This window comes from Larimichthys crocea, chromosome XVIII (genome assembly GCF_000972845.2).
Source record: "Larimichthys crocea isolate SSNF chromosome XVIII, L_crocea_2.0, whole genome shotgun sequence".
Taxonomy (NCBI): Eukaryota; Metazoa; Chordata; class Actinopteri; family Sciaenidae; genus Larimichthys; species Larimichthys crocea.
In genome coordinates, this window is record NC_040028.1 from 4,555,851 (window position 1) to 4,580,315 (window position 24,465).

Consider the following 24,465-nt stretch of genomic DNA (forward strand, 5'->3'; position numbering starts at 1 on the left):
AGCATTAAAATACAAAAAAAATTAAAAGTATAGAGTCAAGGCTTCTGTCCAGATTATTTTTTCTCACAATAAAGATGATCATCCGTTTTCTGGAAATCTATCGTAGTCCCAAATAACATATCAAAGACATCAGCAGCAGATTTGAACATGAAATCATTCACTGGGGAAACACGCGGTTTTGTTTCAGCGTTGCTGAATACACAGGAGCCTTTTTTGTCCTTTCAAAGCCGCCGTAGATCGACGTCACAATCCAAGATGTCGCTCCCCGTGCGGACTAAGTTGAAACATGTCCTGAGCTTCATTCACAAGTTTCATCCTCCGCAAAGATCTCAGCTGTGCGCTGCAGCCTGTGCGGACAGCAAGGTACGTGCTGCGGAAACTGTGTGTCCTGAGCGGCGCCATTGTGTGTCTGAGCTCGCCGTGTCTCTGTTTACCTCTGCAGCTCTCTGCTCCGGGGGCAAAAACAAAACAGCTGTGTCAAACATCAGGGTTTGAATCAGGAGCTTTGGAGTCAGCTGAAGAAACATGTCAGTCAGTAATCCCTCTCTCTCTCTCTACACACACATACACACACACACACACACACACACACACACACACCAGATAAGTAAATATGCTTTGACATGACATTTTGTAGTGGCAAACCATAATTCCAGTAACTACATTTACAAAGATAACATTAATAGACTAGTGGTAATTAAGTTCGTACAGTTTCAATGTGATTACAGTTTGATTAGGTTTAGCCCAAATGCAGGACAGGTCAGGACAGGCAGGACAGAACAGGACAGGTGTCATGTTTTATCATAGATACCAGCCTTGGGAATCCCAGGGGTGAGAGCTGGCCCACGGGTTTAGGAGATTGAGAGACAGAGAAAACAGGTGTGACTCTTACTGACAGTCAGGCAAACAGATGGAATAATGCAAAAATAAATCGGCTTCATAGTAGACAGACAGGGAAGAGGTAAACATCGAGAAAGAAAACACAGAGACATGGCTGTGGCAGGAACAACATAAAGAGATTTTAATAGGACAGACAATACAACATAGGAAAAAACAAACAAGTTCATTGTGGTGACAAGCTTGCAGTCATTGTTGGCATGACAGTGAAACGATCAGGGTTAGGGTTCGTCACTCATGCCAATAATAAGGCTGTACTGTTGGAGCGCAAATGTATTGACAAAAGACAGATTCACGACGAGACAAGATGCTTTTTTATCTAACGAAATGTTCCGATTCAGTTCACATTAGTTAACTTTTAGTCTTTCAAAAGCAAACATTTTCTCAACAACCAAACAGCTGATCTCTGACCTGAGCTCTCTGACGCGCTGCACACAAATGAGGCAGCACCCGTATTAACGAGATGCTCTGACAGCATCATGAAATTAAAGGAAGTTGATTTCATTACCAGGACAGGAGCTCGTAGTTTATATAGGTAGCCAACTGGTTTTTGCACCAACTCAGGCTCTCATACTGTTACTGTGGAAATGACGTGAGTAATATTTTAAGCGGTGACGAGGCGTGCTGTCATGCTGATTTGAGCAGTGAATGGCTAGTTGACCAATCAGATTGCTTGGTTGGAACTATTTGTTGTATAATAGGGTCATAATCTCATCCCAAGTATGTAATTACTACTTCATACGGCACATAATCAAAGGCTAGGCCGGATAAATATCATACTTTTACTATTAAAGGTCCAGTGTGTCAGATTTATGGGGCTCTGTTTATGAAATATGTCAGAAAAGGAATATAATTTGCATAAGTATGTAAGAATCATTAGGTCTTTGTTACCTTAGAATGAGATTTTGATCTATGCTGCGGGTCCTCTCCCACAGCCTCGTTGAACTGCCATGTTCCTACAGTAGCCCAGAATGGACAAACTAAACACTGGTTCTAGATAGAGCATTTCATGATGATGACGTTTCTCCTTCACCATAGAAAGGAGAAGATTGGGCAAAACAGTTGCAATAAACTGCTGCATGCCACTAGATCCTACACAGCGGTCCTTTAAAATGTGTTCCTTCATTGAACTACAGTGTACTGTTGTAGTGTCAAAATCTGCTTGCTCAAATTGTTGTTTTCTGATCAGGTCTTTTGCAGATTTAAATCAGGATACTATGTTATATTTAGACAAAGTTCGCATATGGATGCTTGTGATGAGAAAATACAACACTGAAAAGTTTGGCAACATTTGTAATTTGAAAACGGTTTTGTTGAATTGTTTTACATTCCTCAAACTAAAATATCATAATACATTAGTCACTGTTTCGGCATCAGTATGAAAACATTCAAAACAATACCCAACCTCCTTCGGTATGAACATGTATTCATTTGCTGTCTCATTCGACCGGCTAACTGCTGACAGTGGGTCATATGAGTCGGAGAGGAATGTTTCGATTCTTTATCAGTCCGATGAGCGTTTGATGAATAATAGCTTAGGAGCATGGCAGTGTGCAGACAGCCTCTCTTTCCTTTGTTTTTTGTACCTAACCCGAGGTTTGATGTACGTACTAGTCACCTTTTTTGCTTTGAATTTTGTGTTGACAAACCAGCAGCAGCTGAGTGCAAGAATTCAGTCATCCAAAGTTTCTCCTGGGCATGGAGCCAAAGCACAGCACTTCCTATATTTGTATAAATATGCAGTGGAAAAAGTATTTTTAGAGTTGGTCCTGTGCTCCCTTCAAACTGTTCCATACATAGAGAAAACTTGTGGAATCGTAGCAGGAAGTTTTAGTATTTAGAGCAGCTGCATTCAGTTTGACAGCAGAAAGTGTTTTTCTTTTGACTTTAAAGCTCAGCTGCAACCGTCAGCTTTGTCATCCGTGGCTCATAATCAAAGAATGAAGTCTTTTTTTTTTTTTTGGTTTGTTCCTAGAGTACAGATGAAAGCAAACATGGTTAGGCCCAATCCCTGGGGGAGAGGCATTCTGGGAAACGGAGGAAATAATGAACTGAAGTTGAACTAACCAAGGCAAGTTAAAGCAAAATCCGGTTCTCCATTTGAAAACAATGGTGTCATCACACAAGTGAAATGTCACCGATTATATTTGACTTTGGCCGACTTGAAACGACGATGTGAGTTTATGGGTTACTCACACCTTTTGGATCATGTTGAGCTTTTTCCTTTCAGACGCGTCGCGTTCTTAATTGTTCATTTTTGACTGTAGCGGCTTTCATTTGTGACTACAATCTTGAGTTTATTCGATGTAGTTTGGCATGTGACATCATATCCTCAGTAGCACTCCTTCACTGTACCTTTTTATTCGAGCGGATTTTCAGAAACACGCCTACTATAACTCAACTTAGGGCTCCCTATCATTGCAGGTCGCCTTGGAGAAGCAAATGGGGTGTTAAGGCAAACAATGAGTCCCATGGCACGCGTAAGAATAACCAGTGCTTTTCACTACAACAGCGATGCTAATTATTGAGCTGTTCTTACATTACGGTGCAGTTAAAAACCTCGGACCATCTGCCCAAAAGCCGTGTTGCTGGTTGATGTACGAGCTGCAATACAGTACGCACGTTCACCGCCGTCCCGTCTGTATTTTGTTAAGGCAGAGTCTCTGGAGAGGCTGGAGAGGTGTGCGACGAGAGGGGAGGAAGGGGGGGTGGTGGAAGTGGGGGACTCGAAAAGCATCACAGCAGTGCTTCATTACCAGCAATAACATCAGAAATGAAGTGTTGGTTTTCATTTGTTTTAATTTTCTCCAAATGTGGAAGGCTGAGTGCAAACACCACCACGCTTACAATGCCCTGAGGTGTGATGTGCGTCAAACGAGGCGCTTTTTTTTTCTGCACTGGAAAATGTGTTTTAAAAAGTCACTGAACCTCAGCGGGCTGACACAAAGACGAAGTGTGACCTTTCTGTCAGATGCTTTGGATTTTGAGAGAATTGTTTCTGAGGCTGCTCTGCTTCGCTTCTTGTCTTCTGTGGACAGATAATGACAGAAAACTATTTCTCATGGCGAGGTTTGTACCAAGGCATTATTGTCACTATTGATCAAACCATTAGGTTTCCCAAATTAATATTTTAATGGTCACAGAAAATATCACGGTATTACGGTGTGCAGTAGCACATAATTATTATCATTATAGCATCAGTGACAGTGATCCAAAGACATAAACATAACTTTAAAATAAATATTATGTCCTATATTTTTTTGTAAGAACACTAATACAATATAATACAATACTGTCGATAAGCCAATGTACACGGTGTGATAAGTGATAAGTGACCACAGTGTTGGTATCCTTCTGCAACTCTATTGCTCAGAATAGAAAGGTGTGTACTCTCTACAACCCTACTGCTTTACACTGACCTCCAGCCTCATGTCAGCTGTAAATACAGGGCTCCCCATACAGCCGTCCCTCGCCTGTGGTCCTGTTATTGACTGATATCAGTCATGTCAGCCCCGGGCTCCAGGAAAGAGGAAGTGACCACTAATTTGCCTCTCTGTTCTCCTCTGCTCCAAATTCACTTACTCGGGTGTCAGCTAAAACCATTAGAGCGGCTCCCCACACCACATGGGAGAGGCCGGCGAGAGCAAGGAAACATGGTCTCCCCTTTGAGGATGTTCATTAACTGCCCTATTTATTTTCAACTGTCAGAAAAGTCCGCTAATTCTCAGCAGTCCCCTCTGTGTAATTAGGTCTGTCGTAGTCATTCTGCAGCCAGAGCCCTCACTCAGAGGCATTACCCATTTCTTTCCTCCTCTAAAACTATGCCATATGTCAACATATTGCTTTTTTTTTTCCTTAATTCAAATCTAGCTAAGTCGAATTACAGAATCAGTCTGTAGCTGAGCGCCTACTGTAGTGCCATGGGAATCATTCTAGTTTTCCTATGTTTCAGTCCGTGTCTGATCCAGAGCTTTTTGCCCAGCGTCTGACATTTTTAATTAAAATGTACCAAATACCTGTGCCTTTGAGCTGCACTCAGGTCAACACGTGCTGCCTTAGCAGAGGGAAATCACAGAGAGGCTGCCGGGTGGAGGTTTGCCGTGAGTGTTACCATAATTACATATTGATAAATTTATGAAGTGTGTGCCGGTTCTTTTTTGCTGTGTTGTGACTTTTATGTGTTTTTCGGGTATCGTTAGCTCTCCTGTCACTCATTTGTTTCCTGCGAGTGAAATCAAATTAAACATGTCCATTGTCAACACAGAAGAAGGAAGTGGTATAACGAAATGTTCTGAAACAATTTGGAAGGGCCCACTGAATGGAAACTAGTAGCCCTGGCATGGATGTGTTTATCTAACGGTGAAAAAAGTGACCTATGAATTAGGCTAGTCTTGGCTTTTCCAGCTGCCCACAGCTGCTTTCCATGTGATCATTGACATGTTGTAGGAAAACTGCTTTGGTTTTCACAGGCCTGAAATCACAGTACAGTGTTAGTCAGTGATACTGCATTTTAGTCTGTAGAAATGTGGATACATAATATATATCTGGACTAATTAAATATTGCTGGATGGGAAATTATTATATATGATTTATTTATATGATTGTCTATGTATTATTCTGACAATGAGATTGGTGATAATCATTTATATTGAATTCTTATACAGCATGTTTAATAGGCATTATGTTCTATCAAAGCTTTTTGGTGTTTTTTTTATTTAATTTTTTTTAGAAAAAACAATGAATGAACATGAGCATAAATGTAAAATTATCCATTGTGTTATAAAAAGACAGACCTTAAACTTGTCATTTATGTCAAGGCAAAGCGGGGGTCAATAAGCAAGGGACTCACAAGGTCGTCTGCAAAACAGGGGATCTAGCTCAAGTTATGCTGCAACTCAACGCAATGACGTCTGGAAATGCACTAGGTCGCCCAGTCAAATACATTTATTGTAGTTTAGTAATAGTTTGCGTAAGTGTAACAATGATGTATTCACCTTGTAATTGAATAATGTAGGATAGAATTATTTCTGTTTTCTTTGCAGAGTTATCGTTCACTGCGCATTTACTCAAACCTAACTACCTAGATTGCATTTCTGGTGCTTGAGGCAAGACGGGAGCGGTACATATATTTCCAACAGATTTAGCCAGTTTATTTCCAACAGTAGATAACATACAATCTTAGCAAGGTCCATTTAGTACCTGTTCTGAAGCTTTTGATAATTTTACCCATTAGTCATGGAACTGGAAGTTTAACTTGAACTTTTAAGCCAAAGTGGTCTAGTTTCTTAATCAGTTGTAGTACACTGTTTTTATTATGGTTCTAAAATGTATTTTTTGTGTTGAACGTCTTGGCATTCCTACCCTTGTTGTGTGTAATTACATCAGCAGGTAATATGATACCGTAGTAATGGATACAATATCGGTTGTCAGTGTTTGTCACTTCCCATAAACTAGAAAAGTCATTAAACGTTTAGTTTCTAATGAGCCAGATTACAGCTTCCTGTCTTGAGTAGGCACTGCTCCTCTTTGGTTATCTCCCCCCAGGCAGTCTCAAAGTCTGGTTCCTTCAGAAGCTGCAGCCTGTTAGGGCTGGAGGCTGGGACTGCCTCCCCTGCCTGGTTATTTTTGGAGCACCGTCGGGCCCTGTCTGCGGGGAGTGCTGTTTTTGAAGGGCCTCCAGTACCATTAATCAGCCGAGGGACCCCACGGCGCGAGCGGGCCCCGAGCCCTGGCCCGCCACACTGCAACGTTCTGTTCCTGTACCCCCGCTCTCCGCACAGTGTGAAACTCAGAGGAACCTCATCAATCTCACCTGTCCCACACGTCAACCGCAGATTTAATCAAACGCTCCTTTCGGGCCTTCCCCTCTGCTCCCCCTCCAACACACTCACTGGGAGGAAAAAGAGGAAAAAAAACTGCCAAAAGTCTTGACTGCGCTATAGTCACACTTTTATTCTTATTTTTATTTTATTTTTTTTACCACATTACCTCCTCCATCACTTTCTTCCTTCTTTCTCTTGCGTTTTCTAACATTGCATTTCTCAAGTTTGCTGCTTTTGTGTGCTTATATGCATTCATATATGTGTGTGTGTGTTTTCTCTGTGGTCATATGCACTTTGTTTCAAGCTGTGGTGTGTTCCCACATTGGATAAACACACACACATGCACACATGCTTTTAGGGATAAAGGGAGGTAATACAGTAAACCCCATTTCCTTTTTGATACCTCACTAAAGTGCAGCTCTGTTGGTCGCCAGCGTTAACAGGTCCCAAAGTGAGAAAGAGACAGAGATGAAGAAAGATACAGAGGAGTGGGGGGAAGGTGTGTCAAGGTGCATTTCAGCATGATGCCGGTGTTAATGGGGTGCGTGGGGCGCCCAGAACAGAAGAGGAACACTGGGTCTTGTGTGTCTGGCGCCCAGCGGGAGAGCCGCGAAAATCCTCCATCTGTAGGCCCGTTTCGGTGCTGCCACGGTCGGATCTGGACCTCTTTCCCCCCGTCCACAAAGAGCTGATGGTAATTCACAGCGGGGCAAGCAGCGAATCTCCCAGAGGTGGTTTTGAGATGTGTTGAAATTGGCGCGATAAAATGGCGGTGACCGTCGGCCCCGCTCATCAGCCCCTTGGTGAGAGAGATGTCAGTGGGCCACTCCAGGACTCCCAGGCTCTGATATGATGTATGAGCCCCTGAAATGCAGCCCAGAACAGGTCTGAGAAGAGAAATCCACTGTTTTGCTAGCTCAACCAAACCACGGCTGTGATTAATAACACCGAGCGGAACGAGACTCTAGGCCTGGACATGCCAATAAAAATGGCGACTCTCAGGTCTGTGTTTCACATGTCCCCCTCACACAGCACACTTTAGCAACACCTTGAATGCTTCTCACAATGAAACCAACTGAAGATTAAGGTCCAATGAGCAAAAACAATCAACTACAGATTAAAGAAAACACCTGTGAGTATTCAGACGGGTCAGATAGGGCCCAGATGTATAAAAAGTTGACTTGAATGAAAGGTCGGACCAGGTGTACACATAGTTCTCTAGGGCGAGCCAAGTGTGATATTGTCCGTTGGAAATAGAAAAATATGATGAGATGGAATCTAGTACACAGTGTTATTAATTTCACACTGTTTGTCAGTTTGACTGAGTGTGTGTGATTTGAAGTTACAAAGGCGCGTATGTCTGCAAGTCCATATTTTTTTTAACAGTTCTCTGGCAAATCAAAATAATCTGTATGCATATTTCTGTTTTTGTATATCATCAAGACCAAGTTTTTATGCATCTGGTCCTGGTACTATTTGTCATTCTTCTGTATTTAATTGTATCTTGTTCTAAATGATAAATCCAGTGCTTGTCATTCAGTTCCCACAATGAAGTGGTTCCAGGGCTCGGGAAGACTTTGGAAAGAAAAGGGGGATGTTGTTTCCATGGAATCCTGGAGCGAAATGTTCTCTGGAATTGTCGGAAACCCAGCGATGATTCCCAAGGAAGAGGACAGTCTATTTGTTGTCAAATGAAGTGAATCAGCTTCAGTTCACTATTGTTTTCCATTTAATAATGCAGCTCGTGCATTGGATCGGCTCATGTTAATGCTTTTTTGATGGGCTGTCTGATAGTTTTCTTTCCACCGGTGTTATTACTTGATGTGAGCTGTCAAATTCATATGGACAGACACCTTCACAGCTTAACTGCTGTTGATGTAGGCAGAGACTAAGACACGTGTGGACATGCGTCTATGTTTGCTCATGACCTCTGTCCCTGTGGAGATTACCACAGACACACACACACACACACACACACACACACACACACACACACACACACACACACACACACACAATATATCTATATATATATATAATATATATTATATACACACACACACACACACACACACACACACACAGACAAATGAACACATATTCCCGGAAAGGTAGTGAGAGTGTGAAAACATGGCCTTTTAGTATATGTAACCTTGTAGCTGTTGCCATTAATGTCACGCACACGTGGTGCGTAATGTATTCAGCACATGGCATGCCGTGGATGAAGAAAGCTTTCGTCACCTTAGCAACGATGTAGTTCGACGGTCTGTCAGTGTAAAATATGAGGAAAGAACAACCAGAGCTCCTCGCGCCTGCTATGTGCCGTCAACAGGCATCCAACAACTGTGAGGCAGATGGAAAGAGAGGGAAGACACAAAGAAGAAGGAGCTCGGCTTTAATCTTTTATTTAACTCATTTATTTGTACTGAGCTTAGTGTTCTTGTTAGTTGGGGAAAAAGACCTGTGTGCTGTTGTTAAAATTTTTGTCTTTTGTATCTTCACATCTGAACTATTGACATTTGTTGCCACGCTGGCCGTCTGGCTCGAGGGATGGCAATGTTGTTGACCAACAGTGGCCCACTTTGACCCGGACTGAAAAATATTAACTATTACAAAGCCCTGTGAGCACGGTATTCAGACGGGTCAGATAAGATATAATTATATAGAAGTTTTACAACATTTTTTATTTATTTATTTATTTTTTACTACTATTTCTAGAGCATACATTTTCTGTGCGATGAAAATGGTCTGTTGTCTGTTTGCTTCTGTCTTATGGCAGTTGGCACATTGGGCATGCCTCTTCAACAGAATGTGTCTGGTGTTTACTTTGTTAATCAAAATCAGAAATACTTAAATAATCCCAGGGGGAAATTATTTTTGTTACAATACTCCAGGTTATGTTAAACAAGTTATCATCAATTACAAACAATATATATATATAAAACAAGAACAAATTAACATGAAATAAAGTGCAACAAATGCAAAAGTAATTGCCCGTGTTTCTGTCAGATTACAGAAGCGTGTGTATCTGACTCACTGAGGGAGGCATTATAGAGATGAAGTTAAAATTATTAAATGCTGTGTGTGTGTGTGTGTGTGTGTGTGTGTGTGTGTGTGTGTGTGTGTGTGTGTGTGTGTGTGTGTGTGTGTGTGTGCGCGCATATATGAAGTTAGCATGTAGCTCAAAGCACTACCGTACCAAAGTACAGTATAACAGAACTGCTGCACATGGCCTTATTGTCTCATCATGAAAATAATCATGAAATGTATTCCTGTGAGCTCCTACAATATATATTCTTAAAGGAACTAAATGAGAAATAATAATGATAATAATAATAAGTCGTACAAGCTCTTCCTCAGTCTCTCATTCTAGTGTTGTTTTTCAGTCATCATAACAGCTCGAAGTGCATTTGATCATTTATCTTACTGGAATTTTTAACAAGCCACAAGGTGTCATTTAACCTCCAGCGTATGACGTGAAGCACTCTGCAACTGTCTGATATTGAAATTCACTTGCGCAGGTTTAATATAGACCATGGCCAAAGTATGCCAGATGATAATATTTTATTACTGTTGGCTTTGCAGCGCAGTATTCATTACAAACATTAATTGCTTTACAACATTTGCTGTCTCCTCTGTCATCATGCAGTAGTTGATTTACTTCTACTGCAACCTACTTTCACTTCCATTGGCCATAGAGGCACATGTTTCAAAACACTTTGCTCTGACCAAAAGTAACGTGGAGGTGTGTGCCGAAGCAGCGTTATGCATGGTTGCCCAGTGGCTAGTTAGCCATGGCGTTGACTCTCATTTGACACTCGATTGGCTCAAATGACACCATTACCATGTCTGCATGGCTAATGGCTTCCCCAGGGGGAAGGAGCAGAGGGGGAACATGCGTTTGGCGTGTCAGCTCGAGGTGAGAACACACATGAGCCAGACTCAGGGCCCCGTCCGCACCCAAATCAATCCTGACACCTCTTAAGAGGCTCTCAGCATCAATGGCACTCCAGTGCAATTACCCCGTCGGTAATGACATAAGCACCCAGTTCCTTCCTGCCTCTCTCTGGCCGGGCAACGACCAGCTCCCTCGGGCCAATAGATGGAGACTTTGTGAACCATGCTGGCCTCAGAACAGTTGTTATTTGATCCCTCAGGGCTGAGAGATGGAGAAGCTCCAGGCCACACTGTTGAGAGAGCAGCTGTTATCTGATCTGCGAGGCTGTGCTGAGCCTGTCCCTCAGTCAGATTGAATGTGATGTAGCTCAGCTAGCCGTCAAGATAACTGATTTCTCAGCAGTGGCTGAAGAGGATATCCTCTGAAAAGCTTCAGGTTTTAATGATTAGTTATGATAACCTTGAAGAGTGCAGCCGGGGGAACATATGATCGGCAGTCAGATTTGAGGTGATAACACAGAGATCCCATGGGTTTTGTGGGGGAACGTTTTAAAGGCGGCTCTCCTCGCCAGCCGTTGCTGTTTACAACACATCAACACGTCTTGTGTCAAACTAAAACAAACTTAACCCTAATCAGACTTGTGGGTCGTTTTCTTTGAAAGTGATTAAATGGAAGTTACGGCATCAACTTTATGATGTACTGTATGTCATATTTCGGAACTGTTTGTTACATCAGAGAATTGAGTGGAAGTTCTTTGTAGTTGATGGACTTTCTGCATGTTTTTACCCAGCTGCTGTGCAGGAGGCACCACACTCAAACCCACTGATACAGTTTTAGTGACCAAAATACTTACCATATCAGTGTCATTATACACATATAACCTGTTTTTATTGGGAATCTCATGTGGCACAATGAAATTCTTATATAATATTGATATATTAATATTGAAGACAACATGAAAGAATGGCTCAAAAATGGAAATCTGAACTGGCCAAACTCAAAAGCTCAAAAACAGCTTTAAAATGGACCTCGTAGACACTCAAAAGCTCAAAAACAGCTTTAAAATGGACCTCGTAGACATTTTTGTCAATTGTTGAACGCCGTTTTCAGTTTTCTTTTCTGGCAAATTTACTCCGTACAGGTTTTTGAAGTCCTCTTCAAACCAAAATATTGCAACAAAAATGCAACCTTCTCATCTATTGCAATGAGGCCGCTATATTGGCTCAGTGGGGGTACAGTATGACACAGCCAGCTATGGCAAAAGAAAATGTTGGGTCGTCCTGCGAAAACGTGGCTCAACTTTCATTCAGCAGCACACTGCATCGCCAGTCAAATGCATGCAAGTGCTATGCTAGTGCTGTTTTCATTCTGATTACATTTTTAGTATGTACAAAAGTCCCTGGCATTGCTGGCCCATCCTTGATTTAGTAGACTTCATGTGTAATTCTATCCCTTGTGCACGTGGAGGTTCATGTTATATCTACCACATATTCCACCTCACCCAACCCCAACAAGGACACGATCCCTCACCACCTTCTCACCTGTGAGTTATAGCACACGGCCAAACCACAGCACCGTGCCTCTGCCGGGAACTGAGCCCTCCATGATGGGAAGGCAAATGTGTGTCACTCAGGCGCCAAACACTTTGTCTTTCTAACTGCTCAACAAAAACACAGAGTTCCAGTCTGAGCCTTTATGTTTTTCTGCTCTGTCGAAGCCCAAATCTACTGTGTGACGGCTTTGGTGAAGAAGCCCTAGGTTTTGGATGCCATTGTGGTTTCATGTCTCATGACAGGTGCCGCTCTGCTTGCCCTCTAATTGTATCATGTGGTGCTTGGTGCCACAAGCAGTGGTTAATACTCTCCCAGCAGGGCCAATTGAAAGCCAAGGTTCAGTGGAGTGGGTCGATGCCAGAAGAAACGAGGCGGTTTGGCCTGGCCGGGCTCTGCAGAAAGAGAAACACAATGTTTGCCCAACGATACAAACACAACGAGTGATCTCCCACTTTCTTTCAGAGCGGATGAAGAGCTCACTGCTGCCCCGGCTCCAGCTCTATAAAATGATGTCCTTGCTATCATGATGGTAATATGGTGGTCTGCATGTTGTATGGTAATATTTGACATTTCTGTGGTTCTGCCTCCACCTCCTCTTTCAGTGTCCTTCCCCGATGTGGTAACAGAGGCCACGAGTTTGGCCGGATGGATGTTAATTATTATTGTTGGCCGGTGAGGTGATGCATTCTTTGTGCTGGATGTGTTTGGGAGAGAACAGAGGTGCTAGCCATGGAGTTAGCATCATGGTAAAACAAGCGTGACTCCTGCTGGCCTCCAACCTGTCAATAGTTTAACACTGACACCTGAGTCTCTGCAGGCTTCTTTCAGTTGTGACTTTCTCACCTTTTCACCTTTGGCCTCTTTTTTTCACCTTCAGTATATTGAACAGGAGATAATCTATCCTAATCATATTCCCCCTCTTTCCCAGGAGCCTCCAGGAGGTGGACGTGTATTCTCTGGGATCCAGCCGACTGGGGTGCCCCACCTGGGTAACTACCTGGGTGCCCTGGAGAACTGGGTGGCCCTGCAGAACCAATATCCTTCAATCCTGTACAGCATTGTGGACCTGCACTCCATCACTCAGCCCCAGGACCCGGCCCAACTCCGGGGCAACATACTGGACATGACAGCGAGCCTGCTGGCCTGCGGCGTTGACCCAGAGAGAGCAATACTCTTCCAGCAGTCTCAGGTGGGCAGGAGTGGGATGGATGGATTGATGGATGTCTGCTGTGTTTCATTACAAGCTGGAATTCAAGTTTTCCCAGCTGGTATAGTGGGGCTGTTTTGTTGTGCTTTTTTATTTTACTGTACATGTCAAATGTAAATCTTCAATTTATTGCACAGATGTGCGATAAATGTAAAGATAAATGACTAACACTCATACTCTGGCACAGAAAATCATGTATGAAGTGCTCTTGCCTAACATATACTTGTGCACACACATTTAGCTCATGTCTGCACATTTATTTCACACGATTACTGTGGTTATTGAACAAAAACTCCAATCTTAATCCAATCTGTGCCGCAGTGGATCAGTGTGAAGGTCAGCCATCTTCGACTGTTTATTTTCCAGACGTAGACTCTGTAATGTTTACCTGCCGACCCCAAAACGCTTATTTATCACTTCTTATTCTTATCTATGTACAGATACAGTGTGTGTGAGTGAGTGAGAAGGAGTGTGAGATAGTTAATTTCAGTCCATCTGTGTTTCTCTGCAATCCCCCTCCCCTCTGCGTGCGCACGCACACACACACACACACACACACACACGGCCCTATTTTTAATCCGTTTAGTTTTATGCCACATAACTTGGCAGCGAGGCAACCCTCCTGTTGAACACGCCTGCTCCACATGTAAAAATACGACGACTGCCCAAAGAAAATACTCGACTTCATTGAAGAAAAAAAAGAAAAAGAAAAAGAACAGATCCGTTGCGAGCTGAAGTCGGTGGTATCAAGAAGGAAGCGAATGAATCAGCAGATCCACAAATCCTCTGGGTTTTATAGTAAGCATCGAAGAGAAAACTGGATTTACTGTGCAGGGACAACTGCTAGCTGTTCTCTAAAATCCCATCTTTACAGTCTTAAGGAGTTTTTGCCATGGTTGTATGGTAACTCTCTATCAGTGTAATGCCCGTATGATCCGTAACGTTAGCATATCTCTTATTGCAGCGCATTCTTGCCATGTAGTGTGAATGGAGGCCTTGTTCTCCACAAGCTTTTAAATATGTTTGGATTTTTTTTATTGCACTTCAAACCATATCCATCCCCTTCTGCGCTGTCATCGACATCTGTCCCATCTCTTGTCTGTCTGCAGCGTGTAATGAATACCGGCCCCCCCTACACGTTAGCCTGAAATCCTGGTTTATGTCCCTGCTGTCTGCTGGTGCTGACGTCACGCTCCAGAATGCTTTTCAAGCAACAGGATAAAGAGGGGATGGCTGTATAGCCAGTGTCCATAAACTTTAATTTGCTGAAGCAGAAGGATATTTCCTGCATCCCCGCACACACACACTCACTCTCTCTCTCACACACATTCAGGACAGCCTTGAAAGTAGATATGCTGGAGTTCATTCATCACTGCCAGATGCACTAGATACACATTCACATTCACCTATTCATTGTTTCACAACACGATGTTATTACTAATTTACTTGACCGTGTGCAAAACACAAATAAACCCCAAAGTTTGAGAGCACATTTCTATTTTTATGCAACATGTCTACTGGACTGTTTTTTACACTAATAATCCACAATGTGACCGCAGCTGATCAAAAGCCAGGATTGTTTTATATGTTGATATCGTTCATGCCTCCAGAATTCATACTGCCATGTAAAAGAGAGATGCTTTTTAATAAATAATCCTCATTTTTCTGTGTAAAAGAGAGATGCTTTTTAATAAATAATCCTCATTTTTCTGTTATAAAAGTTGTCTTAGCACAAGAGTCAGTCCTGGTTTCCGATCTTTTGAATTTGAATTTGTCAAATATTTCTTATTCTTTCTTAAAAAATAAGAAATGTCGGCATAGACGATATTTATTTACAAACCCACATTGCAGATCTGGATCTGTCATTTTTAGCTGAAACGTGTCCTCACAGTCCATTCTAACAGTAAACACAGGCGTGGCCAGGTGCACCTGTCTGTGTCAGGAGTGGAGGACACACAGGGAGACTGGTAGTACTCCTCACTGCCACTTGGAGGCGCAAGGGAGTCACCCTCTTCCTTCCACCACAGCTGTCTCACACCAGACCTCTCATCCATTCAGCTGTGTTTGTTTAATCTGTCTGCTTAATTGATTTCTTCTATTTATCTCTGTGGTTATGAGCCTTTCTAATGACTGCACTAAATAGAGTACAACACAAAGACACATATAGAATACATGTGTGAAGATTTGCACATATTAGTTGTTCGTTGTGTAAGTTTATTGTTACTCTCTCTCTATTGATTTTTGAACACATACATTTCTGCCATCCAGCCCCACCCAGGCTTCCAAACACAGCCTGACAGAGGAGGGAGAGGGGTTAGAGGGAAGGGGAAAAAGTACAAACCGAGAGAATGAAGAAGACAACAACAACCACTCCTCGAGTCAGTTCTTCTACGCAGCAAACAGCATTGTGTGCAGTTCATCTGGCGTTCTCGAGCTGCAGTAAAGGCCTCACTTACCATATCCAAATTTTGAAGGATCAGGAGTTTTAATCGAGGAGGCAAAAAAAAAGCAAACATGACAGGTCAAGGATCAGGACAGACTGATTAGTCACAGAGCAAATATGAAACATCCCCAATGAACTGAATCCAGTGAATAATGTGGCTAGGTTCTGAACTCAGTGCCAGATATAAGAGGTGTGAATTGCAACGATGTGATATAAATTCATTTTTAAGATGATTATAACGGATCATTTGACTCCAACAGTGATGTACGATGTCTCCCCACCCGCCTCTTGACCCTGCAGGTGTCCGAGCACGCTGAGCTCTCTTGGATCCTCGGCTGTCTAACCAGCATGCCGCGCCTGAGACACTTGCCACAGTGGAAGGTTAGATGACACACACACACACTCACACACACACACACACAAGAATTTTTACAAGAATAAGTAAAAAGCAATAAAGTCACAGAAAACAGGCAGAGCGATTAAAAAATGAAAACAGGATATTCTTTGATTTTCTAAAAGCTTAGAAATAAAATAAAAATAGCAGAACAGTAATAAGTGTAGGTAGTAGGTTTAAATATAAAGATCGGGAATAAAAAAGAAAAATTGGCTTTAAAAAGGCAGGTCTGGTGTTAAAGGTAAAAGGATAAAAAGATCAAAGTTTTAAAATATAATTAAAAGGCAAGAAAAAGAAAGAAAACTGATCTGTAAAAATTAGTTCATGAATCGGAAAGCCTTATCTCGTCGGGCAGGTCATTCCAAATTTAAGGGGCTCTGATGCAGAAGGCTTGGTCACCTCTAGTTCTGACCTGTGCTGATCACTTTTAAAGCCCATCAAAGTCTTAAAAACAATCCTTAAAGACAGAGAGAGCCAGTGGAGGAAAGCTAAAATCAGGATGATGTGATGTCCGATAAAACTGGAACTCCAGCTACTGCGATCTGAACTAGTTGTCGGTGTGAGGGCGGCCTGTCTTGTCTTGTCTTATCTTCTTTTAATGAGCCTCTATTAAATATTTAAATACAGGCTGATAACAGCAAAAATCTGTTAAAACCTAATCATCAGAAAAACATTCCTTAAAAAAAGGAATACAGATCTGTTGGGAGTATACTGGGGCGTCAAACAAACAAGAAATATGGAAGAAGATAAATGATGTCCCTGCTTTTATAATTACAGCACGTAGCTCTTCACCGGTGTTACAGTTTTAGCAGTTTGCTTATTGATTGTTTGGAATAGTTGGTGATCACTGAAGTTTAAAAGTCCTACAGATTAAAAAAAAAAAAAAAAAACAATATTTGGGGGCAAAATGGATTCTCCTATCCAGATTGTATAGACTGTCATCATGGAGGTGCGATGCCAAGTAATATTTTAAAGTGACTCATGTCAGATTGAGTTCAAACCTAATATCCTGTTCCCCGTTGCAGTCTGATCAGTTTTTGATGAAACGTATGATCATTAGGACATGAGAGGGATTTATTTCATAGCCAAGTCCAGATATGTTTTCTGTGCAGCCAACTCTTTTATCAACCTTCCATCTGAAGATGAAGATGGCCCCTCTGTATAGTAAATTACATATGTTATATGTGATTATTATTGATGCTATATGTCTGTCAAAGGTTGGACCTCCTCTCACTCCGTCACTGGTTCAGAATCATGCTGGTTTAATTATTGCCACGTCTGCGCTTCACTTCGCTTTAATAGTTGCAAATAAAGCTCATTTCTTTGTTCCACTCCCTCTGAATTTCTGGCAATTATCCAAAATATCTATTGTCTGTTTTATCACTTTCTTTCTTTTTTTCCACCTGCCAGACTTTTCAAAAGTCTTATAATTATATAATTCCCCCAGCCACATGCATTTTTATTAAATGTAGAGACTGAGCGAGAGAGCCAGTGGTTCTCTGTGCTCGGCCTCTGTTGCTTCATAGAAAACACCTTTTGTTTACCCAACAGATGAGTTCATCTCTAACATGGTGGAAAATGTCACGTGAACTCATCCGTGCCCCGTTTGACTGAGAATCGATGGGTCGTAAAAGTGAAAATGGTTCTTGCCGGGGGGAAAGAAAAAGTCAACTTGAGTCACTCTTTCCCCCGTCCGCTTTTTTTGTTTTACGTGTTATTCATTCAGTTTTTCTTTTTTCTCTTTCTTCCTTCTTTCTATCTTCAATCTTTTACTCAGATGAAGAGCAAACTAAAGAATGAAGGCAGCGTTGGTCTCTTCACGTATCCTGTCCTCCAGGCAGCTGATATTCTCCTCTACAAGTGAGATCTTCATACAAGTGTGTGTGTGTGTGTGTGTGGACACTAGATAGATTTTTCCAATCCAAAACTGAACACCATTGTTTTAAGTATTTACTGTATTTCTTAAACTCCATCAACTAACCTCGTAAGTCCTTTCTCTGTCCTTATTGGCCGTTGTGTCACTGTATAATTTTATCATTATATTCCATTTTCCAATAAATCTCGCCTGTGGAAGGACGAGTTCACTGTTTTTCAGCCCAGACTTGTTAGTGTTGTTTCCAATCATTTATATATGTTCCTCCTCTGGGAGTGAGTCACACACTGTGCTTTCCGAAGTCAGCGCGTCTTTTCACGGCTGTTTTGCAGCCATTTGTATTGTTTGAACATGTGTGACTGTCCTGTTTAAAAAAGCAGATTCATCCTTGTTTCTGAGCCAAAACAAACAACTCCAAGCCGGCGTAAGGAGCTCGAGCAGGGGCGTCGCTTTCTGTAAGCTCACGTCGCTGGTGAGCTTGTGCCTCGCATGAACAGACGATGCACTCCAGAAAAATCTAAATGCAACACTTGTTTTTTGCTCCCGAGTTGCGGTAAAAGATACGACTTCTTTTATGGACTCAAAATGTGTATTTCTCTCAAATTTTCCCCCACAAATTTGTTCAAATTCATACCTTTTATATTGAGAAAAGCTGCATATGAAATACATCAGCCATAAGAAAAGAAGAAAGGTGCTCTTTCATTGGAGCAAATTTATACTGACTATTTCTTTTATTTTGTCAACTACTAATTAAAACCATCATGAGAAGAGAAGCATCATGATCTGAGCGATTTTCTACCACAGCTGAAATAAGTCGATGCAGCATGTATACTTGCATGTTGCAAGTATCCCATGCAACATAATCCAATCCAGTCACCAAAAAAGTATATTTACTCACTTACCTCTAGTGGCGTTTGAACATTAATGTACAGTGGTCCCCCGTTTATAAACGAAATCCGCGAAGTAAGTTTTACAATTATTATACATGTTTTAAGGCCGTAAAACCCCTAACCACACACTTTTATACACCTTTTTACACGCATTTTGTACAGTACTCCCTTAGTTAATCAGGATGCAGAACACATGTGCAGTTCTCCCTTAGCCAATTTAGAACGCAGAACACAATGCGCGTTCATACTGTAAAAAAAAAACATGCAAAATTACACTGAAAAAATCCGCGAGTCCGCGAAAAGTGAACCGCGATATAGCGAGGGACGACTGTAGTTCTGGTTTTATTTGTCCTTATCTGAGATGTCTGTCTGTGGCATGTCTGCCTCCATGCACAGTACACTGCATAACAACACCATTTGTTCAGTGTAAAGTAGTTCCAGTGGACTGTTAAGTGCGTTCACAGGGACATTGTTTTTGGAAGGAAATGTTGCTGTTGAACTTTCATTGCATCTCAAACGTGGACAAAAAAACCCCAAAACTATCTCCATAGATGTGTTCTACTGAGTAAGATAAAAGGTCTTTATAAATTCTGTGTGAGGCAGCAGTTTAACACTCTATGGCTGATACAACATACTGTTCTTATGTATGATGTAATATGTTAGTGTGTTGGTGCAAGCTGAATTAGTGATCCAGATCAGTCAGTGGTTGGATTATTGTAGCTTGGTGTTTCCTCTGTGAAAATGAATACTCACTATGAGCTACATATTTCCAAACAAACTGAGAAGACATCTCTTCAGGGGTTTCTATTTGAACCATCAAACGGCCAAAACCTAATTTCCTGTGGGGAAAGAAGAGGCGAAGTAGCAGAGAAAGCTCATCTCTAATGCTCTCTGGGTTTTATTAAAGATGAAATGAATGGATTACTTCCTCCCGGGTGACAGTTGCAAAGTTGCTAAACCGATGCTGAAGAAAGCTCCAGCAGTGAATTCAAGTGTCTCCAATTTGTGCTCACATCTTGCTGTGCATTTGAACTCCTGTGCTGTCAAGAGTGTACAGTTGTTTAGGAAGCTCATGTTGTGTTATGGTTTCATCTCTCAGGTCCACTCATGTCCCAGTCGGAGAGGATCAGATCCAGCATTTAGAGCTGGCTCAGGACCTCGCTCGCATCTTCAACAACCGCTACGGAAACCTGTTCCCCGAACCCAGCGCCCTGCTCAGTAAGAACATGCTTACAGGCGTGGCGGCACACACACACACACACACACACACACTAAGTTTAATCACATAACTAAATAGTAGCTAATGGTTGGTGTCCGAATTTTCCATTTTATGTACAACATGTATTTTCTTTATTCATCGGTTTCCTCTTAAGGAAAAACCTTACAGTGACTCGTCATGGTACATTAACTCCTTTGAAACACATGGCGCACACACACACTCCATATATTAGCAGCTGTTTAAATGAGATATCATAATCGGACATCATATTCAAGGAGTTTTTTTTATGAAGCTAAATAGAATTTATATATTGTAATTATCGAGTCATTTCATATTTCATAGAGACAAAAACTTGCTGCTTTTTAGCTATGAGTGCCGTGGTAATTTCTCATATTTTTTTTTCTTAAATCATATTTTGCCATTGAAAACTTTATTTTCTTAAAACGTGAAAAAAATGCAATCAGATTATTTGAAACCATTTTGAATAGAAATCTGCTTTTGTTTTGAAATTAGTGTCCGGATACTAGAAAAAAGTAAGACCAAACAAACATGAGTTGATTTGCAATTGGCAGCTTGTTGTTTGTTTTAAGAAAATACACGTAAGATTTTTTTTTATTTCTTGTGTAGATTACATGTCTTGTAACCTCTCTGTTTTATTTCCTGTGAGGGTGTATTTCCTTCTTTGAGGGTGTGAATTGCTGTTGATTTTTTTGCGATTGTCTAATAAAACAGTAGCTTTAGAAAGAAGTCTGAGTTTGGAGGGGCTAACAATATCTGGATGATGATGTCATTTCTTCAGCGGTTGCTGAGCAAACAACTGGAACGAGGAAAATACAAACAAATGTCTAGAGTCGTTTTTAAATCAGTTATTGTTCAGTTTTATCTCTAAACTTGTTTCTTTTTTAAAAATGATTTTTGGCATTTCATGCCTTTTTATTTGATAGCGATGGTAGCAGACAGATGGCAGGAAACAAGGGGGGAGAAATGGGGACATGCAACAAAGGTCCCTGGCTGGATTTGAAACAGGGACGCATCATTTCACGGTTGGCATCATCTCACTGAAGCGTCTGTTTATAAAGTTATTCATATCACAGAGTTCATTTTACAACGATTGCCACAGATGACAAGCTGTGTATTTCCTGTCTGTCGTCGAGCATTGGATAGTGATGAATAACACAGCCTTCATGTCTTTGCTTCAGCCACTGGGATTAATCTGTAAAAGGAAATGAAATCTATCCCCGGCCAAATTTAAACGAAATTTTAAACGATCCGATCATTTTTAAGCGTCTCTTTTCATGGCTCCTTCTGTTTGGGTGGTGTTTTGTCGTTTGGACTGCAGCTTTGTAAGCAAAGGAGGTCTCCAACCTCAGTGAAACTCGCCTGGTTAAATAAAAAATATATAAAATATATGGTGACGACAGTGACCCATCAGAATTCTGGGAAATGTTTGCCAAAAATGTAACATATAATATGACTTTTATTTTGAAATGATTGCTGTGTGTTTTCCAGAATCACAGTTTCACGTGCACACACACACATGGCTAACATGTCCAGAGATCCCAGTTTCACCCTCCTTGATTATCAGCCTCATAAAAGCACAAGATGTAGTCAGTCATGTGTGCAGCGCAGCTTTGATTAAAGAAATATTTTCTTCCTCTTGTATCTGACTAATGGAGTGATAATAGATTTGTGGGGATGTCCTCGAGATGACTTCAGGGAAGAGGGTGTGTGTGTGTGTGTGTGTGTGTGTGTGTGTGTGTGTGTGTGTGTGTGTGTGTGTTCATGCGGGCGCACGTGCCTGTGTCTGCTGTATTTGGCTCAGAGTGGTGGATCTCATCCTCATATCTTGTCTTTGGCAGAGCCGAATTGCCAGTCACCACCTTCTCTTTGAAAACCAAAGCAGAGACTTTCTAATTTGGCTGAAATGAGGACGTCTCAGTAATGATAAAGAGGATGTGACACATGGGACGGATGTGGACTACCAGTATGGGATAGAAAAAGAACTCGAAATATTGCGGAAGTGTGGGTTTGATAAGTAAGGAAAGAAGAGGAAATGGCCGCTCACGCAGACTACTCATGACTTCATGTTGAGATGTGTCTGCTCCATTTTGAAAAATGTAACTTTTGTCTCATCTTGAGATGATTTACAGGAAATGAATGGATGACGCGGCGAACGTGTTTGATTTTAAATCCTGCATGAACACTTTTTATCAGATTTTAAAGTCTGCAGGACGTTTTCAGTCAGATTTACTCACTAAAATGTCTTCTGATGTTCAGTTGACAAATAGTTTTGGGGCTTCTTTTTTTTTTTTTGCCCTGGTTTGTGCATGTCAGGCTAAACACAGGCTGTCCTACCCTCTAATTGGTGGAGGATGTTTGAGTCACACAGCCAGAGATCGGCTGACAGTATCCAGACTCTGCTTCTCCCTTTTATTTTGATTTACTTTAAATTTACACCTCTGATAAAGCAGTGAAGGAGAATGCTCTGCTTTTATTTTGAAGAGATGCAACGCTTTATCATTAAGTGTCTGGTCTCTATGATTATTTTATATTTTTGAGTTACTGTCTTTCATTCTCCGTGACCAGTGATGTTCACAGTTTTGTATACATAACTCTTTTTTTTCATCTTAGACGTCGGGAGTCATTTTACAATGTGTCAAATTCTTCAGCTGCTGGACGTCTTATTTTGAAATGTTTGTGTTCTCTCATTCTCTCATCATACTCATAGATCTGATTTCCTCCCACAGGCTCTACACGAAAAGTCAAATCCCTCCGCGACCCCTCTGCCAAAATGTCCAAATCTGACCCCCAGGCGATGGCAACGATTAACATCACGGACTCTCCTGATGACATCGCCCTCAAGGTTCGCCGTGCTGTCACTGACTTCACCTCCGAGGTCACCTTTGACCCGGAGACGAGGCCGGGCGTGTCCAACCTGGTGACCATCCATGCTGCCATGGCGATGATCAACGTGGAGGAGGCGCTGTCCCAGGCCAGAGGGTTGGACACAGGCGCATATAAAAAACTCGTAACTGAGGCTGTGGTCCAGAGGTTGACGCCCATCAGGGAGGAGATTGAGAGGCTGAGGTCGGACCACGCTCACCTCGAGGGAGTGCTGGCCCAGGGAACCCGCAGGGCTCGGGAACTGGCTGCACCGGTCCTCAGAGAGGTCCGACAGAGAGTTGGCTTCTGCTGAGAGGCAGCAGACTGATTGGTGGACGACCTTGAGAGACTTTCTAGCTTTTTTAATTCTTGTCTTGGAGTCTTGGCTTTTCCCCAAATACCAAACAAATCATCTTATTGTCTTCTTGTCGTCAATGCTAACAGAGCTTATCCAGACTGCCAAGAAAAACAAAAACACCTGAAAAACATTTACTTATTAAAAACATTTACTTAACATTTAAACTCTGTTTGAGTGTTCAAACGCTGGTTGCATTTGGAACACAGGTGTCTAGATGTGACGTCCACGGTTCTGTCCACACCATCAGCTCGATCACACGTTTGTCTGTCTGGACTGGGATCAGATCAGATTAATGAAATCTGTGACTAACGAACACGAAAACACAACAGCAGAGGAAATGCAAACAGATCTTTGCATTAAGATTCAAACACTATTTTTGAACGTGTTCCCTCGAGTGTGACCGGATCAAATCAGATCTCTGTAAAAAAAAAAAAACATAACACAGTTCATCAAAAGTGCTTACAATGCTGAAAGACACAAAAAAAATCAAATGGAACAGAAAGTTTGAAGATGAACAAATAAAGTTCACAGTTTGAAGCTGGAGAATAAAACGGAGCCGGCTTACAGGACATGTTGTGTTGTTGTTGTGTGCTTAATGCAGTGCAGACACACACTTGAGAGATGATTTTAAAAAGCTCTGTGTCGATCACAGGAGATTATTAATGATAATTAATAATGAATGTGTGTGATAAGTGAAGTCACAGCGCTGAAAACAAAGGTACGTGACTCCTGTTTGTCTTTGGACTCAACATCTTTTCAAAAACTAGTTTGCTTCTTTATTTTTCAACTGTGTCTCTCTCTCACACACACACACACATACACACATACAAACAGATCATGGCCTCAGCAACAGAATAACTGTCCCATGTGCAGATGATAAAGACTCACCGTCCAAATGTAAAGAGTTTCAACTGAGTTATTTAATGTTATTTCAGTGTTTCGTCTTCCTATTGAAAAAAATAAATGAGATTTTTTTTGTACATTTGCAGCTCAGCTGTTTTTTCATTGCTAATGATTTTTTTTTTTTT

The 24,465-nt window shown here is 41.6% G+C and overlaps 1 protein-coding gene across 1 annotated transcript; it reads left to right on the top strand.

Moving 5' to 3' along the window:
- Positions 1 to 196: 196 nt before the first annotated feature.
- Positions 197 to 24,008, top strand: wars2 (tryptophanyl tRNA synthetase 2, mitochondrial). Its single transcript, XM_019275551.2, has 6 exons — positions 197 to 363; positions 13,099 to 13,359; positions 16,121 to 16,201; positions 17,992 to 18,074; positions 20,077 to 20,195; positions 22,944 to 24,008. The coding sequence occupies exons 1-6, from the start codon at positions 256 to 258 to the stop codon at positions 23,390 to 23,392; spliced, it is 1,101 nt and encodes a 366-aa protein (XP_019131096.2). The 5' UTR covers positions 197 to 255; the 3' UTR covers positions 23,393 to 24,008.
- Positions 24,009 to 24,465: the final 457 nt, after the last annotated feature.

Coding starts and splice junctions, on each gene's coding strand:
- wars2 (XM_019275551.2), top strand. CDS start 256: ATGTCGCTCCCCGTGCGGACTAAGTTGAAACATGTCCTGAGCTTCATT. Junction 364..13,098: donor CAGCCTGTGCGGACAGCAAG/GTACGTGCTGCG, acceptor CCTCTTTCCCAG/GAGCCTCCAGGAGGTGGACG. Junction 16,202..17,991: donor GACACTTGCCACAGTGGAAG/GTTAGATGACAC, acceptor TCTTTTACTCAG/ATGAAGAGCAAACTAAAGAA.